Source organism: Callionymus lyra, chromosome 2 (assembly GCF_982586985.1).
Source record: "Callionymus lyra chromosome 2, fCalLyr1.hap1.1, whole genome shotgun sequence".
Classification (NCBI taxonomy): domain Eukaryota; kingdom Metazoa; phylum Chordata; class Actinopteri; order Syngnathiformes; family Callionymidae; genus Callionymus; species Callionymus lyra.
The window spans coordinates 41545360-41570093 of record NC_141819.1 but is presented as its reverse complement, the minus strand read 5'-3'; the positions used below and the strand labels follow the sequence as shown (position 1 = coordinate 41570093).

The following is a 24734-nucleotide window of genomic DNA, read 5'->3' as shown; positions in this document are numbered from 1 at the left end:
TGATGTAAATGATTGTAGTTATTTTGGATAGTGTTTTGCTAACAAAAGGAAAGACTTTTTTCATGCATATTTCTATTTCATTTCATCTGGTTTTAACCCATACCTTTATTTAATATATAAGTAGCAAAATTCTCAAGATTTTTTCCATACTAAATATCTGTATTTTGTATTTGTTATTGCAAAGATGTTATTTGCAGTTGGTTTTCAAGCTAATTATTTGTAACCTTATTTAATTAAAAATCAATATATGTCTATGAATAAAAAAAAAAGTGGTTAATGAGGTGTTTGGATTGTAATTATTGAATGGTTCTTTGATATGCAAATTGGATACCATGTTGATTTTCATTTTTGGATTTTATTTTTTGTATTTATATGGGGTGTTGAACCTGTTTTTTCCTCACTTCCTCAATAAAGATCTATTCTGTTTGGACACAAAATAATGAGTTATTTTTGTTGCACTTTTTATTAAATGAATAAAAATGTGTGTATCCTTACGTAGTTTAGTTTTTGTTTCTCTGACAGAAACTGTATCATTAAAAAGGTTGTAGCGGATTGACAACTTAAATCATAAAGATACAGGCAGATGAACGCAGACAATTACATTAATATTTACACCATAATTGATCACATTAAATTAAAATCAAGTCACATTACAAATACAAAGTCAGTATGAAGTAGCTTCATTGACAATTAAAACAGTAGCCAAAAGGTATTTGTTCAGTGAATTAGAAAACTATGAAATGGGGAAAGAAATAATAACTCGTCATGTCAACAAACGTTTGCTCTGACGCCACCTGCAGGCGGTTCCTGGTATGACAGCGGAGAGGGAGGAGGGTGTCCTGGATAGAGTCCAGACAGCTGCTGCACAACAGAACATGTCAGCAGAGAAGCGGCTGGGCTCTCTGCAAACACATCCGTGAAAGAAAACAAGAGGAAAAAGATGGTGATATCAAACAAGGACTCCAATCACCGGCAGACCTGGAATAGATAAGAAAGCATCAACACTCTGGTGATGAACATCTTCCAGTTGTGGGGTAAGAATGCACATCTGTCTGAGTTCAGAGATCACATCGCTTGATACTTGAAGTAGTGAAGGCTAAATCTAACATGAAGGACAATAAAATGTGGTTCTATGATCAAGTGTTTTTTGTGTTGGTGAATATAAACATGAAAAACTCAGGGTTGAACTCCGTTTTTTAAATCCTGTGTATTCTAATTGTTTACAGGTGGATAGTAAATGTAGGTTTAAAATAATAATACATTGTTTTTTACTGATGAAAAGATATAAACAATAATCAGTATGATTAATCCCCGGGACACATTAGGACATGTTGGTTTTTTTAGGTCAATTGAATTACTGACTTTTATGACATCTTCACTTAATCCAGGATTTTAATCTTAAAATATCATTATAGAGGTTATTTCAGGGTCAATCATCATTTTAATAAACACATCTCAAAAACCGTACAGTAAAAAAACCCGAAGATTCCATGTACTTCCTGTATACGCTCCTGTCAGAGCTTGTGTCTATGAAAAACTTGTCTTGAATGAAGGCTGATGCTGACATCATCTGGGCCGGGCGGGGCTCCTCCCTCAGGGGACCTCAAGCTGGCTCGGACGTCGAACACTTTTACTCTCAATTGGGTCTTTCATGACAAAGATAGAATCAGTGGTTATCTCATCCAGCGACAGACGAGTCCAAGTCTTCTCGAGGGAAACTTGGGGAAAGTCTCAAACCTGAAGCATGTGTTTCCACTGAGAGGCTCACATTCTCAAACCCACGCGAGCAGATATGCAGTAAGAATGTTCATTAATCAAAGACATCAGACGGATCGTGTGACCCTCAGAAATGTGGATGTTTGGCCGGATATCAGAATAATTATCATCACCATCATCTTTGTTTTTCCTCCGGACCTGCAGAGAGTCAGACGTTGTGAGGATAAGCTTCCCATGACAGATATTGTGTGGAGTGTTATGCAATAACTGGGGAATGTTTAGCCCCAAACAAAGAGAGACTTGGATCGAGGTCAAGTGTTCGAGATGTTTCACACATCTGAGGATGAGAACATAAAGACATGGCTGCGGCTTCTTTGTGTGTGTGTGTGTTAATCTAATTCAGTGTGTTAATCTTGTTCAGTGTGTTTATATGACACACCTTCAGCATCACAGTGGGAGATCAATGTTTGTTATTCCCTGCTCGGATCATCCAATTTCTCATGTGTCAAATATTACTCCCCAAGTACGTTTATGTGGTTTGTGTGTTTATACAAACACATTACCTGTAGACATGTAGTACATATGAAAAAAATGATAAAACGATTATAAAACACAAGAAATAATAAACAATAATACAAATTAATAAAGAAATTATACCATAGAAGAAAATAATAATTGAAATACTGCTAAATGTATCACCAAAAAATAAACACAAGTTAATTTGCAAACACTACAGAAGTGGGGGGACTTTTTTATCATTTAAAAAAAAGGGTATAACTTTCATTATCATTATTAAACACGGGGCGGTCGGGTCACAACTGTTTTTAATTCACTTCCTTGATCCAAATCTATGGATTTCTGTGTGGTTTCACTGTGAATTTGGGCGATATTTTATATTTTATATATCTGTTCCATCATAACTACAGTATATATACAAATTTTTATTCCTTATCCATCTGGTGTTGAATAAAAATGGAGTCTCTTGCTCTGCCTGCACTCATAAAAACTCAGACAGCAAATCGAGGCTTGTTCAGAATCCCTGATCTCGAGGACTTTTGACCGTGTGTGACTGAGTCTGACAGCCTTGTCTTATTATAAAACATTTTAAACTCTGTTGTCTGGTTTGCAGAGTTGAAGATGTGGGTGTTCATGGGCACACTTTACCTCTGCCACTGTGCCCTCGGGCAACTGTTAGAGGCCAAGACGAAAGGAGCTCCGCGTCTGATCTGTAGTGTTCCGGGTTTGCCGGGCCTGTCAGGAAAACCTGGTCCTCCTGGTCCACCGGGAGAGTACGGGAACGATGGCGTCCCAGGAAGAGATGGCAGAGACGGCCGGAAAGGAGAGAAGGGGGAGAAGGGACATACAGGTATTCTATTTTATTTTTCTAATTCTAAAATGTGAAGGGAGTGTTTAATTCTAAAATATATATATATATTCACTAACATTATCTGGCTATTACAAAGACACAGTGTTTTTAGGTTTAATCACTAACAGAATATCTCAAACCCTTGCAGGAGCAAGAGTTAAACATTTTTTTATTTAGTTTATATGAGTTTATATATTTTAACGATTAATCTATAAATTCTATAAATCTTCACTATATTACTATAATATACTATTAACTATAATTTAGACTTTCAAATTTAATGACAATTTATTTGAGTGGATTTGTTTTTATAATTGTATAAATGTTAATTATTTTTAACCCTTCTGTTGTCTCTGGCTCAAGGGGAACGACCTCCCTGCCTTCCAAAAATACATATGCAGTGGTGAAGGTCGTTACCCTTGAGCCAGAGACAAAACAAGGTATACTACAAACACATTTGTTTTCTTGCTTTCGGGTCACCTTGACCCTGAGATAACACAAGGGTTAAGTAAATGTATGAATTCCTGCATGTCAATCTAAGATTAAGTTTTTTTAAATGTACGAAAATGGGCCCTGATCACAATAGAAAGGATCATATTAATAGATATGCATTTGTATCTAACATTAACACAGTGAATTGTAGCGTACACAAGTAATAAGTAAATGTGTGTTTAATCTTTAGGCTCAGAATTAGGCACTTTTGTTTTTACAGTTGTCAAACAGAACTCCCCTTTTTCCAGCTGTTGGACCGTCCTTGATCTCAACATGTGGCGTTGCTCTCGTCCGTCCAGTCGGATCCTTAGTGAGAGTTAGCAGAGATCGACCAGCGAGAGTGACCTCATGTTCTGTTCTTGCTTTCCTGAGCACGAACCTGATTTAAAACAAGAAGAAAGAGATTGATTGACAGAAGTTCTCAGACAGTTTGGTAACAATTACTGAAATTGATTTATTCACACATTATACAATACTGTATATGCTACAATGTACTGATGTGTTGATGAAGCTTCATGGAACAGTTGATGAGGTTTCATGATACAGTGTCTTCATTTAGAAAGACCACTAGATGTCACTCTCTGATTATAATCTTTGGCTCTGATTTGTTAATTCAATCAAACCTGGCATCATTTTCAAACAGAGAGTGACATCTAGTGGTCTTTTAAAATGAAGACACTGTATCATGAAGCCTCAACAACACATCACTAGTAATATGCAAACCAAAGGAATAAACAAATGAAGAAAAATGGGATTCATTTGATTGGATAGTTAAAGAAATATAAACAAAATGACGTTTGAATTAATAATCATTTTATTGAAATATAGTCATTATAAACCATTAAACATGGACAAACATAACGTAAAGGCAGTTTATTAAGAGTATTTTTTTTAAAATACGAATAAAATGTACAAAAAGAGAAAATAATCTCTAATTATATTTAGAGTTCAACAAGTAATTAATATAATTTAATAAGATAGAAAACTACATTTTTACCTGTTACAACATTTCCACTTTTATTCTGACCTTTAACTGGTAAACAGTATCTCAGACATTCAGAAAGGAGTGTTGGACTGAGCTGTATCTTGTAAGACTGTTCAAGGTTGTCCTTGGCGGAACACGCTGGAAAGAGGCCACCTAACAGATCCATGACTCAAGGAGGATTGCATCTCCCCTCCAGGCCAGGACTACGATTTCGGGATCCTTTAGTCATACTGGCTCGGCAGAGGGTCGCCCGAGGGAGAGACTTGGGTGTCAAAAGAAATGGGAAAATAAACCCAGTTTTTAAAATCCTTGAGGCCCAGAGGAGGGTGTCGACTACTAGAGCAGTAGTCAACACGAAATACAAGAGAGTGGAGTACAAACAATGTACAGTTCAGCACCTGTGTGTTTACATCATCATGGATGAACGCTGACATGCACCTGGACCCGATGACACCGCAGGCTTGTACCAACATGGAGCTTTTCCCAGCTGCAGGGTAGTTACTGTGAGGTTGGTGATCACAGACGTGATGACGGATGAAGGGCCCGGAGACATTCAGCAAGAGCACGGCTGGAGCTGCAACTCTCAACCCGGACACTATTGAAAATGAACTGATATAAACAATTCTATTTATGAACCTTAATGGACCAAAATTGAGGGAAAGAAAAAAATAATTAGATCCGTACATCCAATCATGCGTATATTCTAATATTTTAATTTCTTTTCATCCATCAAATAACCCGGGGTCTTCTGCTGGTCATGGATGAAGAGCTTGGTTGATTTTTGATTTGAGCTCTGAGCGGACGGTTCTGCGATTTAGGTCAGAACAGAACATTACGGGGGTAAATGAACCTGGTAGAAAGAAATATCTAGAAGTATGAATCTCTTTCTCAGTGTTTGGGGTCATTGAACAGCCTGTGTATTTTTCCTCATCACAAGTATATGATATATGAGCTATTTCAGTTTACAAATTTGATTTAAAGTTGTGAACAACTATCTGATGTTTATCTGAAGTGTCACAATATTGTCATGAAAAATAAATATATTATTTACGTTAGTTGAAAAAAAGAAGTACAAACGTTTAAGTTAACTTTTATGTGTTTGGTTCATTTGAAGTATGTCAACTTTAATCAACATAAAATAAAATATAACTACACTAAGTATAAACGTCAAGGATCAGGGAGGTATCTACCATATAACTTTAATTTGACTGCTGTGAGAGTCATTTAAACACAGTATAGCAACATTCCAACTCTAATTTACAATGAATAAAAACTCAAATGTCTCTCAAAAATAACTATATCATCAAAGATGAAGGAAGTATATTTATCACATGACTGAATTTGGAAAAAATGTACTGCAGCATTTTGGTCTTATGCTGTTATATAACCGTTTTTTGACTTCAATAACAATGCAATGAAAAATAACAGAGCGCTGGATTTTGGAAAGTCCGATCTCCAGATATATTTTTTCTTCCATTTCTCTTGGGTATCTTCGTATCTATTGTCATGTCTGTAGAAAAATAGGAAATGTATTCTAGCACAGCTATCACAAAGTGTCAGACAAGAAAACTTAAAATGTTCTTCCTAACACAGAAAACAAATACAAGTAATCCTATAATGTTGATTACAAATTGTATTTTATCAAGCATCTGCTCATAATGCAACTATCAATGGTGTTTTAGGAATATAAAATACAAGACGTTCCACTTATGTCTGGGACGTTCAAGGTCAACATTTGTACAACTTTCCTTTTTCTTTTTTTTTTACTTTTCCATGCGTTTCTGTCTTCTCGTTCAGACAAAACTCGAGAATCTATGAGCAGCTCTAGTTGAAGAACTTACATTTCCCTGATCATTAAAACTCTTCACTGGCTGACAGTTTCTTTCAGGATCAACTTTAAAATTCTGGTTCTTACTTTCAAAACTATTCATGGTCAGACTCCTCCTTACATCACTGATCTGATCCAGCCTTACACCCCAGCTCGGGCTCTGAGGTCTGTGGATCAGAATCTACTGATGGTTCCTCACACACGGTTCAGGACCAGAGGAGAGAAATCCTTCCAGGCTGTTGCTCCTAAGCTTTGGAACGATCTTCCTCTCCCTCTGTGTTTGATGGATCTACTGACTCCTTTAAGAAACATCTTAAGACATTCTTATTTGTGCAGTATTTTCCCTGATTTTCTGGAACTCATGTTTTTGTCTCATTTTTTGACCTTTTAAAGTACATATTTAAACTGTGTATTGTTTTTGATTGTTAAAGTGACCCTGGTCTAGAAAGGTGCTTTACAAATAAACTTTACTTACTTACTTACTTTATATTTCAGGGTTCAAAGGCAGGGTTGGACCTACCGGCAGGATTGGAGATCGAGGGGAGCGAGGCCCAACCGGGAAACTAGGCCCGCCAGGGGAGGGCGGCGGTGTCGGTCCACACGGACTTTTTGGCCCCGAAGGTGAGAAGGGAGAGAAAGGCCAACGTGGAGTGCGTGGAACTGCAGGGATCTGTAAATGTGGCAGCCTCTTGCCCAAATCTGCCTTCTCAGTCAGCATCACCAGCAGCTACCCGACGGAAAACCTGCCCATCAAGTTTAACAAAGTTCTATTTGACGAGGGGGGGCACTACAACCCGCAGACTGGCAAGTTCATCTGCGCCTACCCGGGAATTTACTACTTCTCCTACGACATCACACTGGCCAACAAACACTTGGCGATAGGATTGGTGCAGAACGGCCAGTATCGCGTCAAAACGTTCGATGCCAACACAGGCAACCATGACGTGGCCTCTGGATCCACAGTGATGTATCTGAACCCGGAGGATGAAGTGTGGATGGAAATCTTCTTTCAGGACCAGAACGGCTTGTTTGCAGATCCCGGCTGGGCCGACAGCCTCTTCTCCGGCTTCCTCCTATATGCTGACACAAACTATTTTGACGCACTGGCAGAGGACTACGCATAGACCTGGAAAACGTACTAGACAAACTCACAGCTGCTCTTAATGATGGTTTTTTATACTCATGAAACTTGTTGGTCTACTAGTGATGAATATTGAGGCTTCATGAAACAGTTGATGAGGTATCATGATACAGTGTCTTCATTTTTGAAAGACACTAGATGTCATTCTCAGTTGGAAAATGATACAAGGTTTCATCGAAGTAGATCAGAGCCAAAGATTATAAAGCAGAGTGTGACATCTAGTGGTCTTTCAGAATAAAGACTGTTTCGTGATACCTCATCAACTTTTTCATGAAGATGAACATATCACTATGGTCTACTGATGTAAAATACACAAGCTGATTAAACTTGAATGAGTTTGTAATAAAAAAATGATAAAAAATGAGATCATTTTATTTGAGTATGGTGTTACAAATGGGGAAACTTCATCAAAGTGTTGCCAAATAGTTTACATTGTTCTGCCAAATTTAAGCTCATGGGGTAAAAAAAACCCATCTGCACTGAGATCTTAAATTTCCCCAATGTGGGAAAAATAAGGATATTATTATGATTATAATGAAGGCATTAAAGCCAGTCTGACTGAAAATAAAATATTTTCAATACATGGTGTGTGTTTGTTCTGTTTGAGACATTTGTTCCTTCCCAAGATTTCCTCACCCATGAAGTCTAGATCCATTCAAGTGTGTCTTGATACAGGAATATAAGTGAAAGAGAATAAATAAATAATTTGAATTTCATAATGAGTCACGATTTTATTGTTATTATTAATTATATTAATTATAAACTATTGAAAAATGATTTAGAATAGTTTTCATGAATGTGTGTCTTTCTGCTTATAAAACAACACATGACTTTTATAATATGACGTATTTATGGAACTGTATTATCTAAAATGGTAAAATAATATCCCACTAGGGGCTAATTCGACTAACAATAATGCTCTATTGCTATTTTAATCCGTTTAGCTGTGGTAATCGACTTTGGTTTGTCGCATCACGGACGCTGTAGAAGGCGGGAGCTATTTGGTGACGTTTTGTGAATGAGGGTTGTTTAAACCAATCACGTATAGTTATTCTAGCATGTTTGTATGCATTCATAACATCTTCATAGCTAGGTTGACAAGTAGTTTGTATCGTTACTAGGCAGCGGGAATGGCGTCCCTCTGGCTAGTGTTAGTAAATAAAATAAACTGAATTTAAAACGTGAAAAGCGATTCGTTTAGCGCACAGATCTTCATTTTATGTTTTTGGAATTTGATTTTTCATCGAACTGGATTCCTCAAGGTGTTGTGCATTGTGTTCTACAATTTTTTTGTTTTTGCTTTTAGCTTGACAACTTTTTGAAGTAGCTCTGTTTAATTAAACTGTTTAGTTAACGACGCCTTGTGTCTCTGTTTCAGTGAAATCCGCGAGAAGCTTCGGCAGAAACGCCGAGCTCTGCAGGAATCGCTGGTTAAAAACAAAAAGGACGATGACGTGCAGGTAAAGTCATACAAGCATCTTCTCAAAGAACACTTGCAGGAGTATCAACTGGAACTTAAAGATACACAAACAACTAAGAAATAAGCAGAGACTAAAGTGCTGCACTTACATGAACCTTCCATTCTAATGTGTATTTTATGTTCATTTGCACAAGTCTGTTCCATTTAAAGGTGATGGACAGGGATCTTGAGTGTCATGAAAGGCACTTTCAAATTAAATGTATTATTATTATCTATGACACACAGACATGACACCTGGATATTCAAAAAGATAATGATTTAATATTATAGATAATGAGTATATCTTTTTGCACCCACAGGCATTGGTCCCGTCTCCCAAGGTGAGAGGAGAGAAACAGCATCGAAAAATGAAGGTTGGCAGTTTGATTTTTATTTACATTTACATCACTTCTCTTCTCTGAGCATATTTTGTTCAGTGCACTTCCTTCTGAAAACTTCTGTTTATTGTTATACGTATTTATATAAATGTATTATCATTTGAAATTACTCCGAGTTTGTGTATTTTTTTAAATATATATTTTTTTAACAATACTTTTTTGTATGTATATCCTGTGGACAATTATGTGAACTCTGCTACTGACACTGTTCACATTTCACAAAAAAATGTTTATCTGTTACATTACATAAATAAATCTGCGTATTTTTCCCTGCAAGTTCATACGGCGATCACATCTATCTTCATGTCATTCATAGCGATGTGTTGTTTTATTTTGCTGTGCTAGGAGCAACTAACCACTGAAGAAGATGCAGGAGAGACCCTGAAAAGATCACTGAGGGCTCAGAGAGAAAAAAGAAAGAAAAAGGTAATTTCTTTTGTTTTGTCGCTTACATTTCAAAATAATTAATTGTAATATTTTGGACTTGTTTCAGCTGATTGAACAGACTGCAGTTCAGGAGTCTGATGATGTCGAGGAGTTCACAACAAACAAGCAGCTCAGTAAACAAGAGGATTCAGCTGAACGCTCAGTTGTTGTTTCAAAGCCTCCAACTGGCTCTCAGTCCGGTATTATATATTTATTCAACGTATCAGCAGTCTTACATAGGACTTCAAAAAAGGTGTGCAAGGGGATTTAAATAAGTAAAACTCTCTCTGGATGTTATTGTTTCACATACTGTACTTAGTAATCATTTACAAAGCTTAAGATTAAAAGAGAAAACAATGAGATTTCTAAACAACAGTTGCTAAAAGCCTTTAAACAAACATTGTTTATATATTACAAATATACTTTTTTTAACCTCTGAATTTACCTTTTAATCTTTTTTTATTAAATGTATCTTTATAATTGACAATATAGAACATCTTAGGATCATAATAAAACAGACATTGAAGACATTGTGTAATTTAAACCTATGCTTAAAATTGACAAGATGAAGGCTTAAGTGGTCAATGTATTGGACTATGTACTTTTTTTTTCTGTAACAGCTACTTGGCGGTAAAAAAAAATTCTCCAAAGAAATGTTCTTTCATTATAACCAAGTGATAATTGTTGTCTTCTGGTGTGTTTTGACCCTCAGGTGTCTCTTCAGTCAGTCGGCGTTACACCAGCTCACAACAATTAGACACTGTTGTGACGCGGCGGTTAGAGGAGAAGCTCAAAGCAGCCAGGGTATAACTTTAACCCTCTTTTTTAACTGATCATCCTAATATTTACTTCACCTTTATGTATTTTTTTTCATCTAGTCTAAAGGGGAAAGTCTTCAGGAAGAGGAGTCTTCGTTTGACCTTCCTAGTCGTCTGCAGAGCCTCAGAGACAGAGAAACTATAACAAGGTTTGACAGAGGGGTAAGTGGCTCACTCCACTGATGGATGTACCCTTTAAAACCTCTGTGCCAGAGGCTCCAACCTCGATCACTCCAGGGGCAAACATCTTTTGAATGTCCAGGTCACAGGCCGAACAAAATGTAGATTTACTAAACTTTATTTAACAGTAAGTCTAATTGTGGTATTGTTTTTTTCAATTCACAGAGGTTTGATACATCTTGATTATCTTCGTGCTCCTTCAACATACATTTATCTTAAGTACTGACATCTCTATAGACCACCATATCAACACGAACATTCATCTACTTTTTCTTTGAGCCAAACTACTGGCCAGCCACATAAACGGTCTTGGTGAGGCGGATTTGGCCTCCCTCCCAAAATACTTACATAATTTCAGTTCTGTTGATGATTAGTTTCTGAAATTTGTATTATTTTGAAAAAAGATTGTATTTTCTCTAAAGTAAGATTAGCCTGTGACTCTTGACACATGAAGACACTTATTCTAGTCAAGTTTACTGAAGAAATAAAAAATATCCTAGTGAAAATTAGTAAACTATATTGCACAAACACAAACTCGCTTAGGCATTGGTCAAACCTTTTTAAAAAGTTGGGTGACACACACATCACGAACATCGTTTTACATGCACCTAATTTTAGTTATTCTGCCGGTTATGCTTTTTTATTTTGACTGTTTTTATCTGAAAGTATTTCCATCGATTTAATGCAGTCATTAAACTGGTCCGCTGGACCCCTGCTCTATACTATCTAAACTACAGGTGTTTTACAGGATGATGTGGACAGGGATGGAAAAGCAGATCTATCTCTGCCCATCAGTGGCAGAGTCAAATTCAGAGAGTCAGCCAGACAAGTATGAAAGCCTGTCAAATATATAGTGTTGATCTTCAGTGTGGATATCCCTAATTGTGTCATGTCTGATCTGGAAAAAGGTAGCTGAAGGTCTGCCAACTGCTGAGGAGGCCTATAACTTCTTCACATTCAACTTTGAGCCTGATCCAGAGGAGGCAAGTGAGGGGGTTCAGAGGAAAAGCAAAAAGCAGAAGAGCAGAGATGAAGATGGAAGTGATGAAGATGATGAACAGGATGGTGACATTGATGAAGAGCGTGAAGGAGAACATGAGGAGCATGTAAGAATACATCATTTAATATGTTGTCTTTTAAAAGTGGGACTAAAATATAAAAGTAAAAGAATATCAAGTCGATTTTAATATATGAACTTTTATACAACTGTTTATTTTGTTTGTCAGAATGAAGAAGCCCCTCTCATGCGCGATGATGACGAGGATTTATTTGCCATTGAACGTTCGTCCCGCGACTACGTTGAAGTCAGAAAAGCGGAATATGTTGGATATCAAAAACGTGTCCGGCAGGAAAGCTCGCTTCTCTTCAGGCCAAGTTTTAGAACAGGTTAAAACTACTATACCTTATTTATTCTAATGTAGTTTTCTCATTGGTTTTATTGTGCTTTTCAAAGTCCCAGTATCAGTCAAGTTGCCTGAAAATATGAAGCCACGCTATCTGGAGGACGAGGGCCTTTACGTGGGCGAGAGACCAGCTGTGTCGCTGACTAATGAGAACATGCTGGAGAATCGCTTGTTAAAAATGGAGGAGGTAATTCATAATGCACATCCATGACTGGTTACACCTGCATTCATGCATGTTTTGGTTTTTTGTTTAAGGGAAAGAAATGGTTTGGAGATGATGGCAGGATCATGGCTCTTCCAGATCCCATCAAGGAATCTTCCACAAGACCCCCTCTCTTTGACATGGTGGACGACCTCGACCCTGCACTGCAAACTGTGTACAAAAAGGTTTGTCAAACATCCAGAGTCCTCCAAGTAGAGCAGGCATGTCCAAAGTCAGGCCTCCGTTATTAAGTGCAATTGTTTATAGGGGATATAAAAAATGAAAAGAAAATAACATGAAACTTTTTAGACACCACACAAGGTTTTAATCACAATTATTTATGACTTAAAGTGAAGCTGCTGAAGTTTTTTCTCCAGTGTTTTAGAGTGTACCTTGAACTTCTGAGATAACTCTTGGTATGATGTCACTGTTTGGCCTCCACTCCTATTCACATCATTAAATGTGGCCCTGTTGCAAAGAAGTTTGGACACCCCTGAAGTAGAGTGTGGGGTCAGTCAAAATTGATTGAATTAAAGTGATTGAATTCCTCAGCAGAGCATTCTAGGACAATTCCTCACATTATTTAGAGTTACCATATTGAGGGGCCAAGCCAGAAGAAGGAGTGGAGAGCCAAAATATGATTGGATTAACAAACGGTAACAAAATGAAGATATTGTGAAATAAGTAATTACCTTACAAAATAATAATATGTATTTATTTATTCACTATTCACAAGGAATTCTAAAAAAGCAAATAAAGTCCTTATTTTTGCTTGCATAGTTGAACTAATACTTAATCATATGATTTAAGATTCGAGTGATTAAGATAAGTTTAGGAACAAATATTATTGTTGGCAATAAATACACAGATATTGTCATAAACCAGTAAAGGTTGAAGGAAAGGAAAAGATACGAAATTAATACTTCCTATAAAAAGACAGTTACAATTTTAATTTTGGCATCTTGTGTGATTGAGTTTGACAACCCTGGCCTAATTAATACATTTGGTGGATTTTAAATAATTAGAAATATTGAGAATGAGATGATAAATAAAACTAATTAGAAAGAGATTTTATTTTCGTATTTCAAAAATTACATTTTTAATGTTTGTTTAATATTCCCATAAAATAAAATTTAACTGTGATCAGGACAGTTGCACGATTTAACATTTGAAATTCTCTGAAGCTGGATTGTTCTTCTCTCCTCACCAGGCCGTGAAGTCCATGCATGCAAATCTGTATGTCGTTGGTGCTACCGACCCAGAGGGAGACTACCAGCTGGACGTTGATGTTTCTGGACTCATCTTCTCGCACCACCCACTCTTCAGCCGCGAACATGTTCTTGGGGCTCGTTTGGTGCAGCTTTACGACCAGCACCTCACCAGGCAGCACAATAACCTCACAGGTCACCTCACAGATAAAGTAAGACGCTCAAAATACTTTTCATAGTAACAGCGTCTGTTGAAAATATATGATGTTTTTCTGCAGTTAAATGGACTAAGGTGTGCTCTGAGGAACATGCTGGAGGTCCATCATGAACAGAACCTCACTCATGGCATTCAGCAAAGAATATCTGAATATAGTCAGGAGGTTCGGTGAGTTGTGAGATTAAATTCTGTATTTTCTGTCCAACATCATGTTGAGCTTTGACTTTTTCACTTGGTTGTTTGAAATTGAAGAAACACCCGCCAGCTTCGGGATAGTGAGCAAGAAAAAGACCGGACTCTGTTGAAGAACCTAGTGAAGGTCTGGAAGGAGCTGAAGGCCCTGAGAGAGTTTCAGAAGTTCACCAATACACCTTATAAACTCTACCTCAGAAGGTAATCATTTCTGGCACCTATTCTTTAAAACATCTTTAAACATTTAGAAGCACTTTGCTCTTCTTGATAGTCTTTATGTTTTTCCATTTTAGGTTTTGATTTCATGATCTTCTTTTAGTTTCTATTGTTTTTATTTTCATTTTTGTTACGTGTTGTTTTTAATTCTATTGTACAGCACTTTGTTTTTTCATGTTGATTGTTTATAATGGCTCTTAAAACAAATTGGTTTGTTTTATATAAATTACTTGTGTAATTTTAGAATTTTCAACTGTAATCAAGCCATGTTTAGATCAAACAATCAACAAGTGTTTTTTATAACAGATTGAAATGGAGCAGAGGGATGAACCATTCTTATTAATTCAGCCCCTTATTTATACTTTCCAACTTGGAAGAATATTTACTTTTATACTAATACCACTACTACTTAGATGCTTACATGATGTTATTTATTAAAAAATGTATATTTTACAATTACATTCTTGTAAATCTACTTTGGACTCATTTGTGAAACTTCAGATCACAAGCCAGATTCTAGTTCAAGCCAAGCTCTGGTCTCAATAAGTTTATAAACACCATGTGTTTTTCATGTGTACTCCAGAGAGAATGTTGACCGGTTGCTAGACGAACACGAGTACGAAGGTGAAATACTGGCAGAAATCGTAGAATTGGAGGCTGAGACTGATGAGGAATACCAGCGAAGGTTGGCTGAGTACAAGATTCACTTCGAGCAGTGGAAGCTCTGGAAAAGGAAGCAGGTAAAAACGGTATCAACACTTCAGAATAGTCTGATCTTCACTATTTATCTTTGGTTAAATCCTGAATTCTGTGTGTGCAGCGAGGAAAGAAGAAGAAAAAGAAGAAGAGGGGGCAACCACAGGATAACACGGAAGAAGAAGATGAAGACCAGGAAGTGAGCGAATCTGAGGGGGTTGTTGGTGAAAGCCCCACAAAGCCAGATCCACCAGTGAGACCAGACTTTGATTCACTGGAGCAGCAGGCCAGGGAGAAAGCTTCTCGGATACGCAGGAAACCAGGAGAACCTATTCTGATCCCTGAGCTGTCTGCTTCTGGAAACATCTCCGCGAATGATGTCTGCCCACGGTAGGACCCAGAAGGCATCATTTTAAAGTGTGTTGATGAGTAATTCTTTGTGTCTTCTCTGCATCTTAGAGCGGAAGTGGCTCGAAGAGAGGACGTTTTAAGGCGCTCACTTTTTATCAAGATCCTATACAACGACAAAGAAGTATCCAGAACCGTCAGTCGAACTTTGAATTCAGATTTTAGGGTGCACTTTGGGCAGATTTTCAACCTCAAAATAGTAAATTGTCCCAGAAGCATAAATCTGCAGGTAAAAAAACGTGTATTTTCTAGAGTAATTTATTTGGTTGTTTTACAGGTTAACAGGATTAATTGTTTGTGTTCAGGTGTTTGAGGAGAGCGGCTCTTTCTGCTCTCTCCTCGCTCAAGTCTATGTTCCAGTACCAGAGTCGTCCGTGGTAGCAGGAAATGTTGAAGAATTTGAGTTCAGCAGCAACCAGAGGGTCATGTTTGACCACGAGGGAGTGGGGAGTGGTAAATACTATTCCTACAATTGGTTCCCTTGCTGGTGTTTGTCGCTCAATATATCATCATTTCTTATTCAATCCTAGATGTGCCGCTGTCTTTTGAGGCTGATGGAAGCAACAAACAGATCCTGTTTACGTCGGGCAAAGTATCGTCTTCTGTTTCTTGGGCTGTTGGAGAGGAAGGTGTTCCACTTGCACCCCCCATGTCTCAGCATCCCAGTGCTATCCACAGGTATGAAGGATCACATGCTCCTCATCCAGCCTTGTCGGGTCTCTAACTGAGCTTATCCTTTTGAAATTGCTCTTATTTGTAACCTTATTCAAACAAACTACCTCTATATTCAAACAACATTTCCACCTTTTTTAACGGATAATAACTTTTTAAATGCTGTTGCGATAACATAAAAATCTTTACTTTAGTTTGAACTGTACTAAGCTGCTGACTGAGGATCTTCAACATAAAATGTATTTCTGATCTCAAAGTGCTCTTCACTATTTTTATTACTTTAGTGGTTTAGGCCATCTTGATGCTGTGTCATATATTGGGGCCTCTGGTCTGTATGACATGAAGAAAATCGGGGAGTGGGCCACGCAGTCCAGGCTGGACCCCAACGATCCAAAAAATGCCTCCATCATGCAACTTTTGAAAGTGAGTTCAATCTTTTTTAATTCTGCCGACCAACACATGCTCTCACCCACACAATCCGTTTGCAGGTCGCCACGAGCGGACAAGTCACTGCGCCCGAGTACTTCCGTCTGGAGCAGCTGCAGGAAGAGTTCAACTTTGTGACCGATGAAGAATTAGAAATGTCCAAAAGATTTCGTCTGCTTACGTTAAGGAACCAAGAAGTGGCAGAGTTTCGTAATTACAAGTGTGTCCCTGCAGTGGAGAGAGAAGTCTTGGATAAAGTGTTCCATGTGAGATATTGATGTTATTACAATAATGGAAACGTGTATCACTCTTTATGTCGGAATCAAACAATTTTCAATCATAATCAAACAAAGTTAAACTGTTATCTAACCTATTTTCAACTATATGTGAAATGTTTATTTTCAGGAGTACGAGAAGAGACTGAAAGAAGGAGACATCATTGACACCAAAGAGCATCTGGATTCCCACAGAGCATTGATCGCTAAATATCTTCAGAAGGTGATCGATGCACTGATGGTCCTTAAGAGCTGGATCTGATCTGAAATTCTGCCCACAGATTCGAGAGTCTGTTATAAACCGGTTTCTCCTGGCCAAGCATCACTACCTGCTGTCTGATCTGGTGATTGAGGAAGAGATACCAAGCATTGGGTAAGTATTCCCTTGAATAAAGATGCATAGTTTACCAAAGACTGTTTCGTGCTGTTAACCTGGTTTCATAGAATAACAAACATCCAGGCAGTAGAAACAGCTGCTAATGTTTTTCCTCATCTCTGTTTGGTAATTGTGGGTGAACAGTTAAAAGAGGTCAGACAGGAATGATTGAAACAAGTGGCTGATCTCAGTGTTGTTGGCTGATGCTGTTGGGAGCTATTTGATTGTTGCCTGTTTGCTTCTGAGTCATCTTCTGCTTTTTATCGTATCAGGAGAAAATAAAAATGTTTTTTCATCTGTTGCATTTCAGGCAATTTTGATTTCTCCATCAACTGTTTTCCTTTTTTCTTTTTCTCTCCATAAACATCTGCTCATGCTTTGTAACAGTGGTGCAGGTTCTGGGTATGTGCTTGAATCTCTATTTACTCCCTCCCGCCTCCCTCTCTGTGTCACCCACCAACTAGTTTGAGCCCCAAAAACCTGTTCCCTAGTGATAATAGACCTTCTGTTGTGTTGTGTTCAGTCCAGCCAGGTGTTTTCTGGAAGATTGTGTTTGACTGTCTGGCTCTGAATAATCACACAAATATGTTTGTTTGTATAAAGGATACCTGGAAACATGGTTAGAAATGGTTAACTAGTATATATGCCTATCGTCCTTAACCTATTTTGCACCGCTAACTGGTTTAATGTCTGCATTATTTTCATGGAAGATAGAAACAGATAGAAAAATGAAATAGCACGTCAAAACCAAACTATGAGTCTTTAAGAAAACATCTCTTACCACGCTGAATCAGCAGGACTTCTGGACTTGATCTCTGCAACAGGAAAATTATTGTGTTTATGTTATGTTATGTTATGTTGGCAGAATTCAAATAAAATGTGTAAAGTAGTGTGTTTTTGTTTTGATAATTTTTGTTTTTATTCTTTCTTAACTGTCAGTATTTTAGGTCTAAATCTTTTCAAGCTGGCAGAACCCAAGCGACCTTTGAAACCTCAGAGGAAAGAGCGAAAGAAGGTCACGGCTCAGAACCTCTCTGATGGCGACATTAAGTTGCTGATCAACATCCTCAGAGCCTACGACATCCCCGTCCGCAGACCCCCGAGCACGTGAGTGTGACACTTGGATTACTGCGAGACCTCCAGGCATCTCTGACCTGCTCTCTGTCCATCTAGGAAACCTGGGCAGCAGACGCAGAGTGTCATGCAGGGCAGTGATTGGCTCTTCAGTCAGGTGCTCATTGGCTTCAGCTGAGAGATCCGTTGGTTGAGACATTTTATAAACATCTTTTTTTTTGTAATTACGAAGGTTCAAGTGAGGCCATTTGTGGAGGTTTCCTTCCAGCGTACAACACTACAAACCACCACAGCTGATGGTCCAAATCCTTGCTGGAACGAGGAGCTGCAAATGTCCTTCAGGTATTTCTCTGCCTGGTTTAATAGTGTATGCTTTAACATTTGTATTGATGTTTTGAAAACTACACAGACCAGTGCTGACCACTACTATTCATTTCTTACTCTCCTTATATGGAACATATTTTCTACCCATGGGCAAAAAGTGATACTTATCTCTTATGTTGTCTCTGTGTCGAGGTGAACGACCTTCACCACTGCATATATATTTCTGCAAGTTCACCTTTACCCAGAGACAACACAAGGGATACCACAAACATATTCGTTTTCTGGCCTTCGGGTCACCTTGACCCTGAGATAACACATGGGTTGAATGAGTCAGTAATGCTGGTTGGACTGAAGGTTCCAAGTTAGGATTCAGATTTTGTGAGGCAGAATTACTTATAAAGTTTACACGTGATGAAACTCGATGATGAATGAAAAATTACTTTTTCTTCTGCGGTCTGGCAGCAGTAATTTACTCTGTGACAAATGAGTTTTTGTCAAAAACGGCAAGACACCGAAAAATGTTGCTGCTGCTTTTTTGTAAACATGTGTCTTCATTGCTAGCACTCAAAACATATTTATGTGTTTAAATATCATCTTGTCCTTTACATCAGTTCAGAATTCATGCCATGTAGTTTTAATTATTATTTATTTTACTTAATAAATAAATAAAACATGTTTAAATCTGCAACCTCCACGCTCAGCAAAATGTTCATTATAAATGATACATTTTGTCTAGGTGTTGTCTACAATGTGCGGCACAAACTTGTATTTCAATGCCATGCATCTCTCTCTAGTGCTCCGAATGGAGACTACAGCACAGCCAGCCTGCAGTCAGTCAAAGACGATGTTTACATCAACATCTTCGATGAGGTGGTGTATGAGACCGGAGTGGTGAGTGTTTTTCCTTTTCTTCAACTTATCTCTCGAGTGTTTTCCTCATTTCCAAACGTGTACCATCTTCCTTCAGCGAGACAAAGAGCGAGACAAGGCTGTGCAGACGCGTGTGGAGAAGCACTGGCTGGGCTCGGTAAAGATTCCCTTCAGCACCATCTACTCTCAGTCCAGGGTACGGGTTTTTATTCGCCGATGACTCGCAGAGTTGGATGAAGCAGCTCATTTCTTTTACTTTTTTGTTTGATAGATCGATGGTACGTTCAAGGTCAACACTCCTGCGGTGCTGCTGGGCTACAGCAAGGAGCGCAGCTACGGCAACAACGGGTTTGAACCTCTACGAAGCCTGATAGAAGGAACGTTCGTCACTCTGTTCATCACCATCGAGCCTCAGCTGGTTCCTGGCGAGTCCATCAGGGAAAAGGTAAACACTGTTCCAGCATATTGTGTCAAGATTGTCGATTCGAGTCTCATCCTCTTCTAAAGTTCGACAGCCAAGAAGACGAGCGTTTACTTCAGGCGTCAGAGAGGTTCGAGAGAGAGTCAACCCAACGCTTCCCCGACCGGCCGTGCATCACCACCGTCATCGACCTGAATGGAAAAACTGTCTTCATCACACGTTACGTTCGACCTCTGAATCCTCCGAAGGAGCTTCTGGACGCTTTTCCTAACAGTCCCACGGACACCACGGTCAGTACGACCCGCTTTGATGTTGTCGTGTATGGAAGTAATGAATGCTGATTTTAACATTTTAAATGTTGAAACTTTGTATTTTTTTAATCAAAATATTTTGAACAATTTAATTGAATAATGTATATATTGAAAGGTTGAATTTGTTTTCATTGGATAATTGAATTAAATACATTTTATTTATTTGGAAAATGTATATATACAGTATATATATTTATTTAATTTTTTTAAACGATTAATTTGAAATATTTCAAATATACTAAATATTTTTTATTTCATAATACATTTTCAATTCAATAAAAATACCAAATGTTATAATAGTGCCACCAGACAAAAGAGTAAAAAGATTTCCCTTTCAGCCAATCATGTGATGTGCAGACGATCACGTGACACAAGGACCCGAAGAAGTAGCTCGGTACTCTATTGCTATTGTCTAGTGGCACTATTATAGCACTTTAATAATAAATTGAAAAGGATTCGCATTTAATTTAAGTACTTTCATTTTTTAATTATTGGAATTACAATATCAAACTCAGAGACAACACAAGGGATACCACAAACACATTTGTTTTGGGGTCTTCAGGTCACCTTGACCCTAAGGTTTATAAAACATTTCAATGAAAAAAAAATCTAAGTTTCAACATTTTAAAATGTTAAATCCAAACCTTCAATATTTTGATGTATTTCCATGGTAACCCAACAAAATAAATCATCAATAGTAACCGTGTTGCTCCACGCAGGCTCTGGTCGCCAGATACGTCTCCCTCATCCCTTCTCTGCCGGACAGAGTTTCATTCTCCGGCGCCTGTGATCTGTGGAGCACCTGTGATGTGAGTGAATCCTTTCGTGTTTATTATTGAAAAGCTTTTATTCAACATCTTCCTTAATTGTTTACTTGTGTAGCAATTCCTCACGCTCCTGGCCGGAGATGAAGAGGAACACGCTGTGCTGCTGTGCAACTATTTCCTGTCCATGGGCAAGAAGGCGTGGCTTATTATAGGCACCGCCATACCAGAGGTGGGTGACGTGTTCCATTGTTTTAAATGGAGTCGAACTTTGAATTTGCTTGTCTACAAGACAAAACGTTAAATGGTGATTTTCTTTAACGTACCCCTATAAAAGTAAATTACTGTCGTCAGAATATTGAATGGTTGAATTTCAAATTGAAATGTTTTATATTTTTAATGATTATTTTTTATCATTTCTATATTGAAAGGAATAATTGTTATTATTCAATGTTTTAAAAAAAAAACAACTGGGTTTTGATTTTCTAATCCCAGTATCTCAAAATGAAATTAATTAAATTCAATATTTTTTCATTTGTAGCCTTTCAGTTAAATATAAAAATGTTGGTTCACTATCATAGTCACGTGATCATCTGCATGTCACATGATTGGCTGAAAGTAGTTCCGTACTCATTTGGTGGCGCCTGGTGGAACTATTATACCAAAATTTTTATATTGACTTTAATAGCATAATAATTTTAAAAAAACATTGAATTTTGAAAATGCATTTTATAATTCTTGGAATTTAAATATTAAATGTTTTTGTGTACATTTTTGGTAAAATGTGTTAAAATGAATTCAGTTAATTTTCTATTTCAATTATTATAAAAATAAATAAATTCAATATTTCAATGTAGAGATTATTGAATTAAAATATTTTTGAAAATAATGAAAAGGTCCAAAAACAAACAATTCAATAAAATAAAAAATGTAAAATTCAACCATTTAATAATCTGTTGACACAGATTTTCTCTTAAGAACGTGATTCCGTCACTTTTTTAACCATCTAGGTTTGAAGAAGATGTGGTTTTGTTGCGTGAGCGTCTTGATGTCTCCCCTCACAGGGACCCACTGCGTACGTTCTGACCTACGAGCAGAGCCGTTACCTGGTCTGGAACCCCAGCAGCGGCCAGTTCTACGGCCAGTACGACACTTTCTGTCCTTTACAAACCGTCGGCTGCCTGGTCAGCGCCGACAATGTGAGTTCCGAAAAATCAGTCAATAGAACGTCAGTAAAGTGGTCATTTCTGGTTGTGATAAGAATTTGAATTCCTCAGGTTTGGTTAAATATTCAACAATACACATTACCCATGAGCATTAGCTTCGACACCTCAAAAGCTAAATTCTGGAAACCCTTCTTCTCCCGATCGTTCTCTCACCCTGGATTGTCCAGCGTTCAGGTTAGTGCTCTTTCCATCCATCACCCTGTCAGTCCAGATGTCAAACATCAAGAGTTCAATGTTTGCTGAAGCATCTAATTAGTGGTCAAATGAATAGAAAATAATACAACGCAACAAAACATGCTGCATATTCTGATGCATCACATGACATGCCTAACATTCACATGACGTACATGAATGATCAAGGTGCAAAGACTGTTCATATGACATAAACAAGCCATCACATGACACATAAATGGTCAGGGCACACTAAATGTACACGCAACATAAATGCATGATGTGTGTAATCAACACATATTTCATCACATGACATACACAATGTTCACATGACACACTTAAAGTAACAGGACGCACAACTGTTTAACATGACATTTATAATTAAAACAAATTAGATCACACAACATACACATTATCACATGAAACCCATAAATGATGAGGACACACAAAATACCCTCTTGACATGAATACATTATCACATGACATACATAATGACCACATGAAACACACAATGTTCAAATGAAAAACCTAAATTAGCAGGACGCACAAACCTCTTAACATGACACAACACACAACATATACAACTATCAACAGAAACCCATAAACGATCAGGACACAAAATATCCACATGATAAAAACATTATCACATGACATGCATAATGACCAAATATTCAATCACATGATATAAATGATCACATGACAAACATAAATGATCAGGACATAGACACAACTGTAAATGCATGATTACATTGAGATGCATAATAGACACTATCATTCACATGACATACACACTGTTCACATGACAAACTAATTAAAAGTAAAAACAAACATGACATAAGTAATGAACAGAAATTTGATCACACGGCCCAGATATAAAACCCGTAAATGATTATGACACTCAAATGCTTCACATGACACACATAAATAACAGTATTTAGTAACATCAATAATAAACATAATGGCATACATTTAAGTAATTATTCTGCTCAGTGAAATGTAAATGTATAATGATGAGGATGATGAGGATGATGATGATGATGATGATGTGCTTCAGCCAGAGGAACTGACGTATCGACGCACAGACAAAGCTGCTGCAGCAGAGCTCCAGGACAGGTGAGTTGAATCTATTTAGAAAAGTACTTTCAAATCCTCCGTCACTAACTCGTCTGTGCAGGATTGAAAAGATCCTGAAGGAGAAGATCATGGAGTGGCGTCCTCGTCACCCGACCCGCTGGAACCGTTACTGCACCACCACCCTCAAGCAGTTCCTCCCCAAGCTGGAGCTGACCAGCGGGCGGGACGTGGCCGAGGACCACCGCCACGAGCTGCAAAGCCTTCTGGGAGACAACAGGGTCGGTCTTAGGACGAGACAGTAGATGGATATTGACGGCGTACTAACGTTTCTACTCTGTCCTTCAGATCTCAGGGTTCCCGCTGCACCTGCCTTTCTCTGAAGTGCAGCCCATCATCGAGGCGGTGTACAGCACAGGCGTTCACAGTGTTCAAGCGTCTAATGTGGAGTTTGCCTTAGCCGTGTACGTCCACCCGTACCCCAACAACGTGCTGTCCGTGTGGGTGTACTTGGCCTCACTCGTACGCACATGATTCCATTCGCATGTGGCTGTGTCTGACTTTATAGCCCCACGTTTATGTGAACTCTGCACATGGAACAAATCTTCAAAATTCATTCTGTTAAGTTTACAATCAACATTGTATAGATGTAAATAGTGTATTTTTTATGGGTAAAGGCAGACGCCACAGAGAAGTTTTATAGGTAGCTCTCCAGAAGTTTATATGGCTATTTTTGTGCTTTTTTAAGAAAGAAATACAGTATTTGTGCACACTATGCTTTAATTTTTAGTAGGGCTGTCTGAAGTTATTCATATACTTGCGTTTTGAAAAATTTTATACAATGATACTGTATAAATAAATGTATTTACAATTAAAAATATTCATGCAATTTCATGCCCATTTTTGTGGGCATTTAATTCCCGGCCACTAGATGGCAGCAGTCATTACGTCCTCTGCTGCTAAAGGAGCAATAAGATCCCGAGGACGAGAGGATACAGTCGACTCCAGCAGCTTTTAAAGCTGATGTTTGGACATTTTTTGGTTTCAAAACTAATGAAAGCAGTTAAGACTGTCAAGATTCATGCGGTCTGTAAATTCTGCAACACCAGTACCCACCAGTATCAGTGTGATATTACTATTATGTCCTTGTTATTACAGTGTTGCAATATATATATATATCTTTTTTTATTTTTTAGAATCCCTTATTAGTCCCACGAGGGGAAATTCGGTAGTGCTTTTGACAGCCATTCACACATACTGATGGGAGTAGGCTGCACACCTGCGCCAAGTCTTCCATCAGGAGCAATCAGGGTAAAGTGTCTTGCTCAGGGACACAACGACACAAGCTTGTCTGGGATTTTGTCGTTGCGTGCGTGAATGAACCTGTTCAGGGTTTCCCCAG

At 38.0% G+C, this 24734-nt stretch overlaps 2 protein-coding genes across 2 annotated transcripts; both read left to right on the top strand.

Annotated features, from left to right (window-relative positions):
- Nucleotides 1–893: 893 nt before the first annotated feature.
- c1qtnf7 (C1q and TNF related 7) lies at nucleotides 894–7602 on the top strand. Its single transcript, XM_087783096.1, has 3 exons — nucleotides 894–1034; nucleotides 2846–3082; nucleotides 6883–7602. Exons 1-3 carry the CDS (start codon nucleotides 1013–1015, stop codon nucleotides 7509–7511), a joined length of 888 nt encoding a protein of 295 aa, XP_087639222.1. The 5' UTR covers nucleotides 894–1012; the 3' UTR covers nucleotides 7512–7602.
- A 1058-nt stretch (nucleotides 7603–8660) lies between these two features.
- cc2d2a (coiled-coil and C2 domain containing 2A) lies at nucleotides 8661–24682 on the top strand. The gene is made up of 38 exons (XM_087785296.1): nucleotides 8661–8790; nucleotides 8907–8988; nucleotides 9308–9361; nucleotides 9731–9811; nucleotides 9879–10011; nucleotides 10524–10615; nucleotides 10690–10791; nucleotides 11558–11638; nucleotides 11718–11915; nucleotides 12036–12195; nucleotides 12263–12399; nucleotides 12468–12599; nucleotides 13625–13834; nucleotides 13901–14007; nucleotides 14092–14232; nucleotides 14831–14987; nucleotides 15068–15333; nucleotides 15403–15580; nucleotides 15657–15804; nucleotides 15882–16029; nucleotides 16308–16446; nucleotides 16512–16715; nucleotides 16855–16947; nucleotides 17006–17097; nucleotides 18040–18207; nucleotides 18274–18331; nucleotides 18407–18516; nucleotides 19293–19389; nucleotides 19466–19564; nucleotides 19640–19813; nucleotides 19876–20079; nucleotides 20820–20909; nucleotides 20983–21096; nucleotides 21929–22063; nucleotides 22142–22264; nucleotides 23316–23374; nucleotides 23436–23613; nucleotides 23681–24682. The coding sequence occupies exons 3-38, from the start codon at nucleotides 9356–9358 to the stop codon at nucleotides 23864–23866; spliced, it is 4800 nt and encodes a 1599-aa protein (XP_087641422.1). The 5' UTR covers nucleotides 8661–8790; nucleotides 8907–8988; nucleotides 9308–9355; the 3' UTR covers nucleotides 23867–24682.
- The last annotated feature ends 52 nt before the right edge of the window (nucleotides 24683–24734 follow it).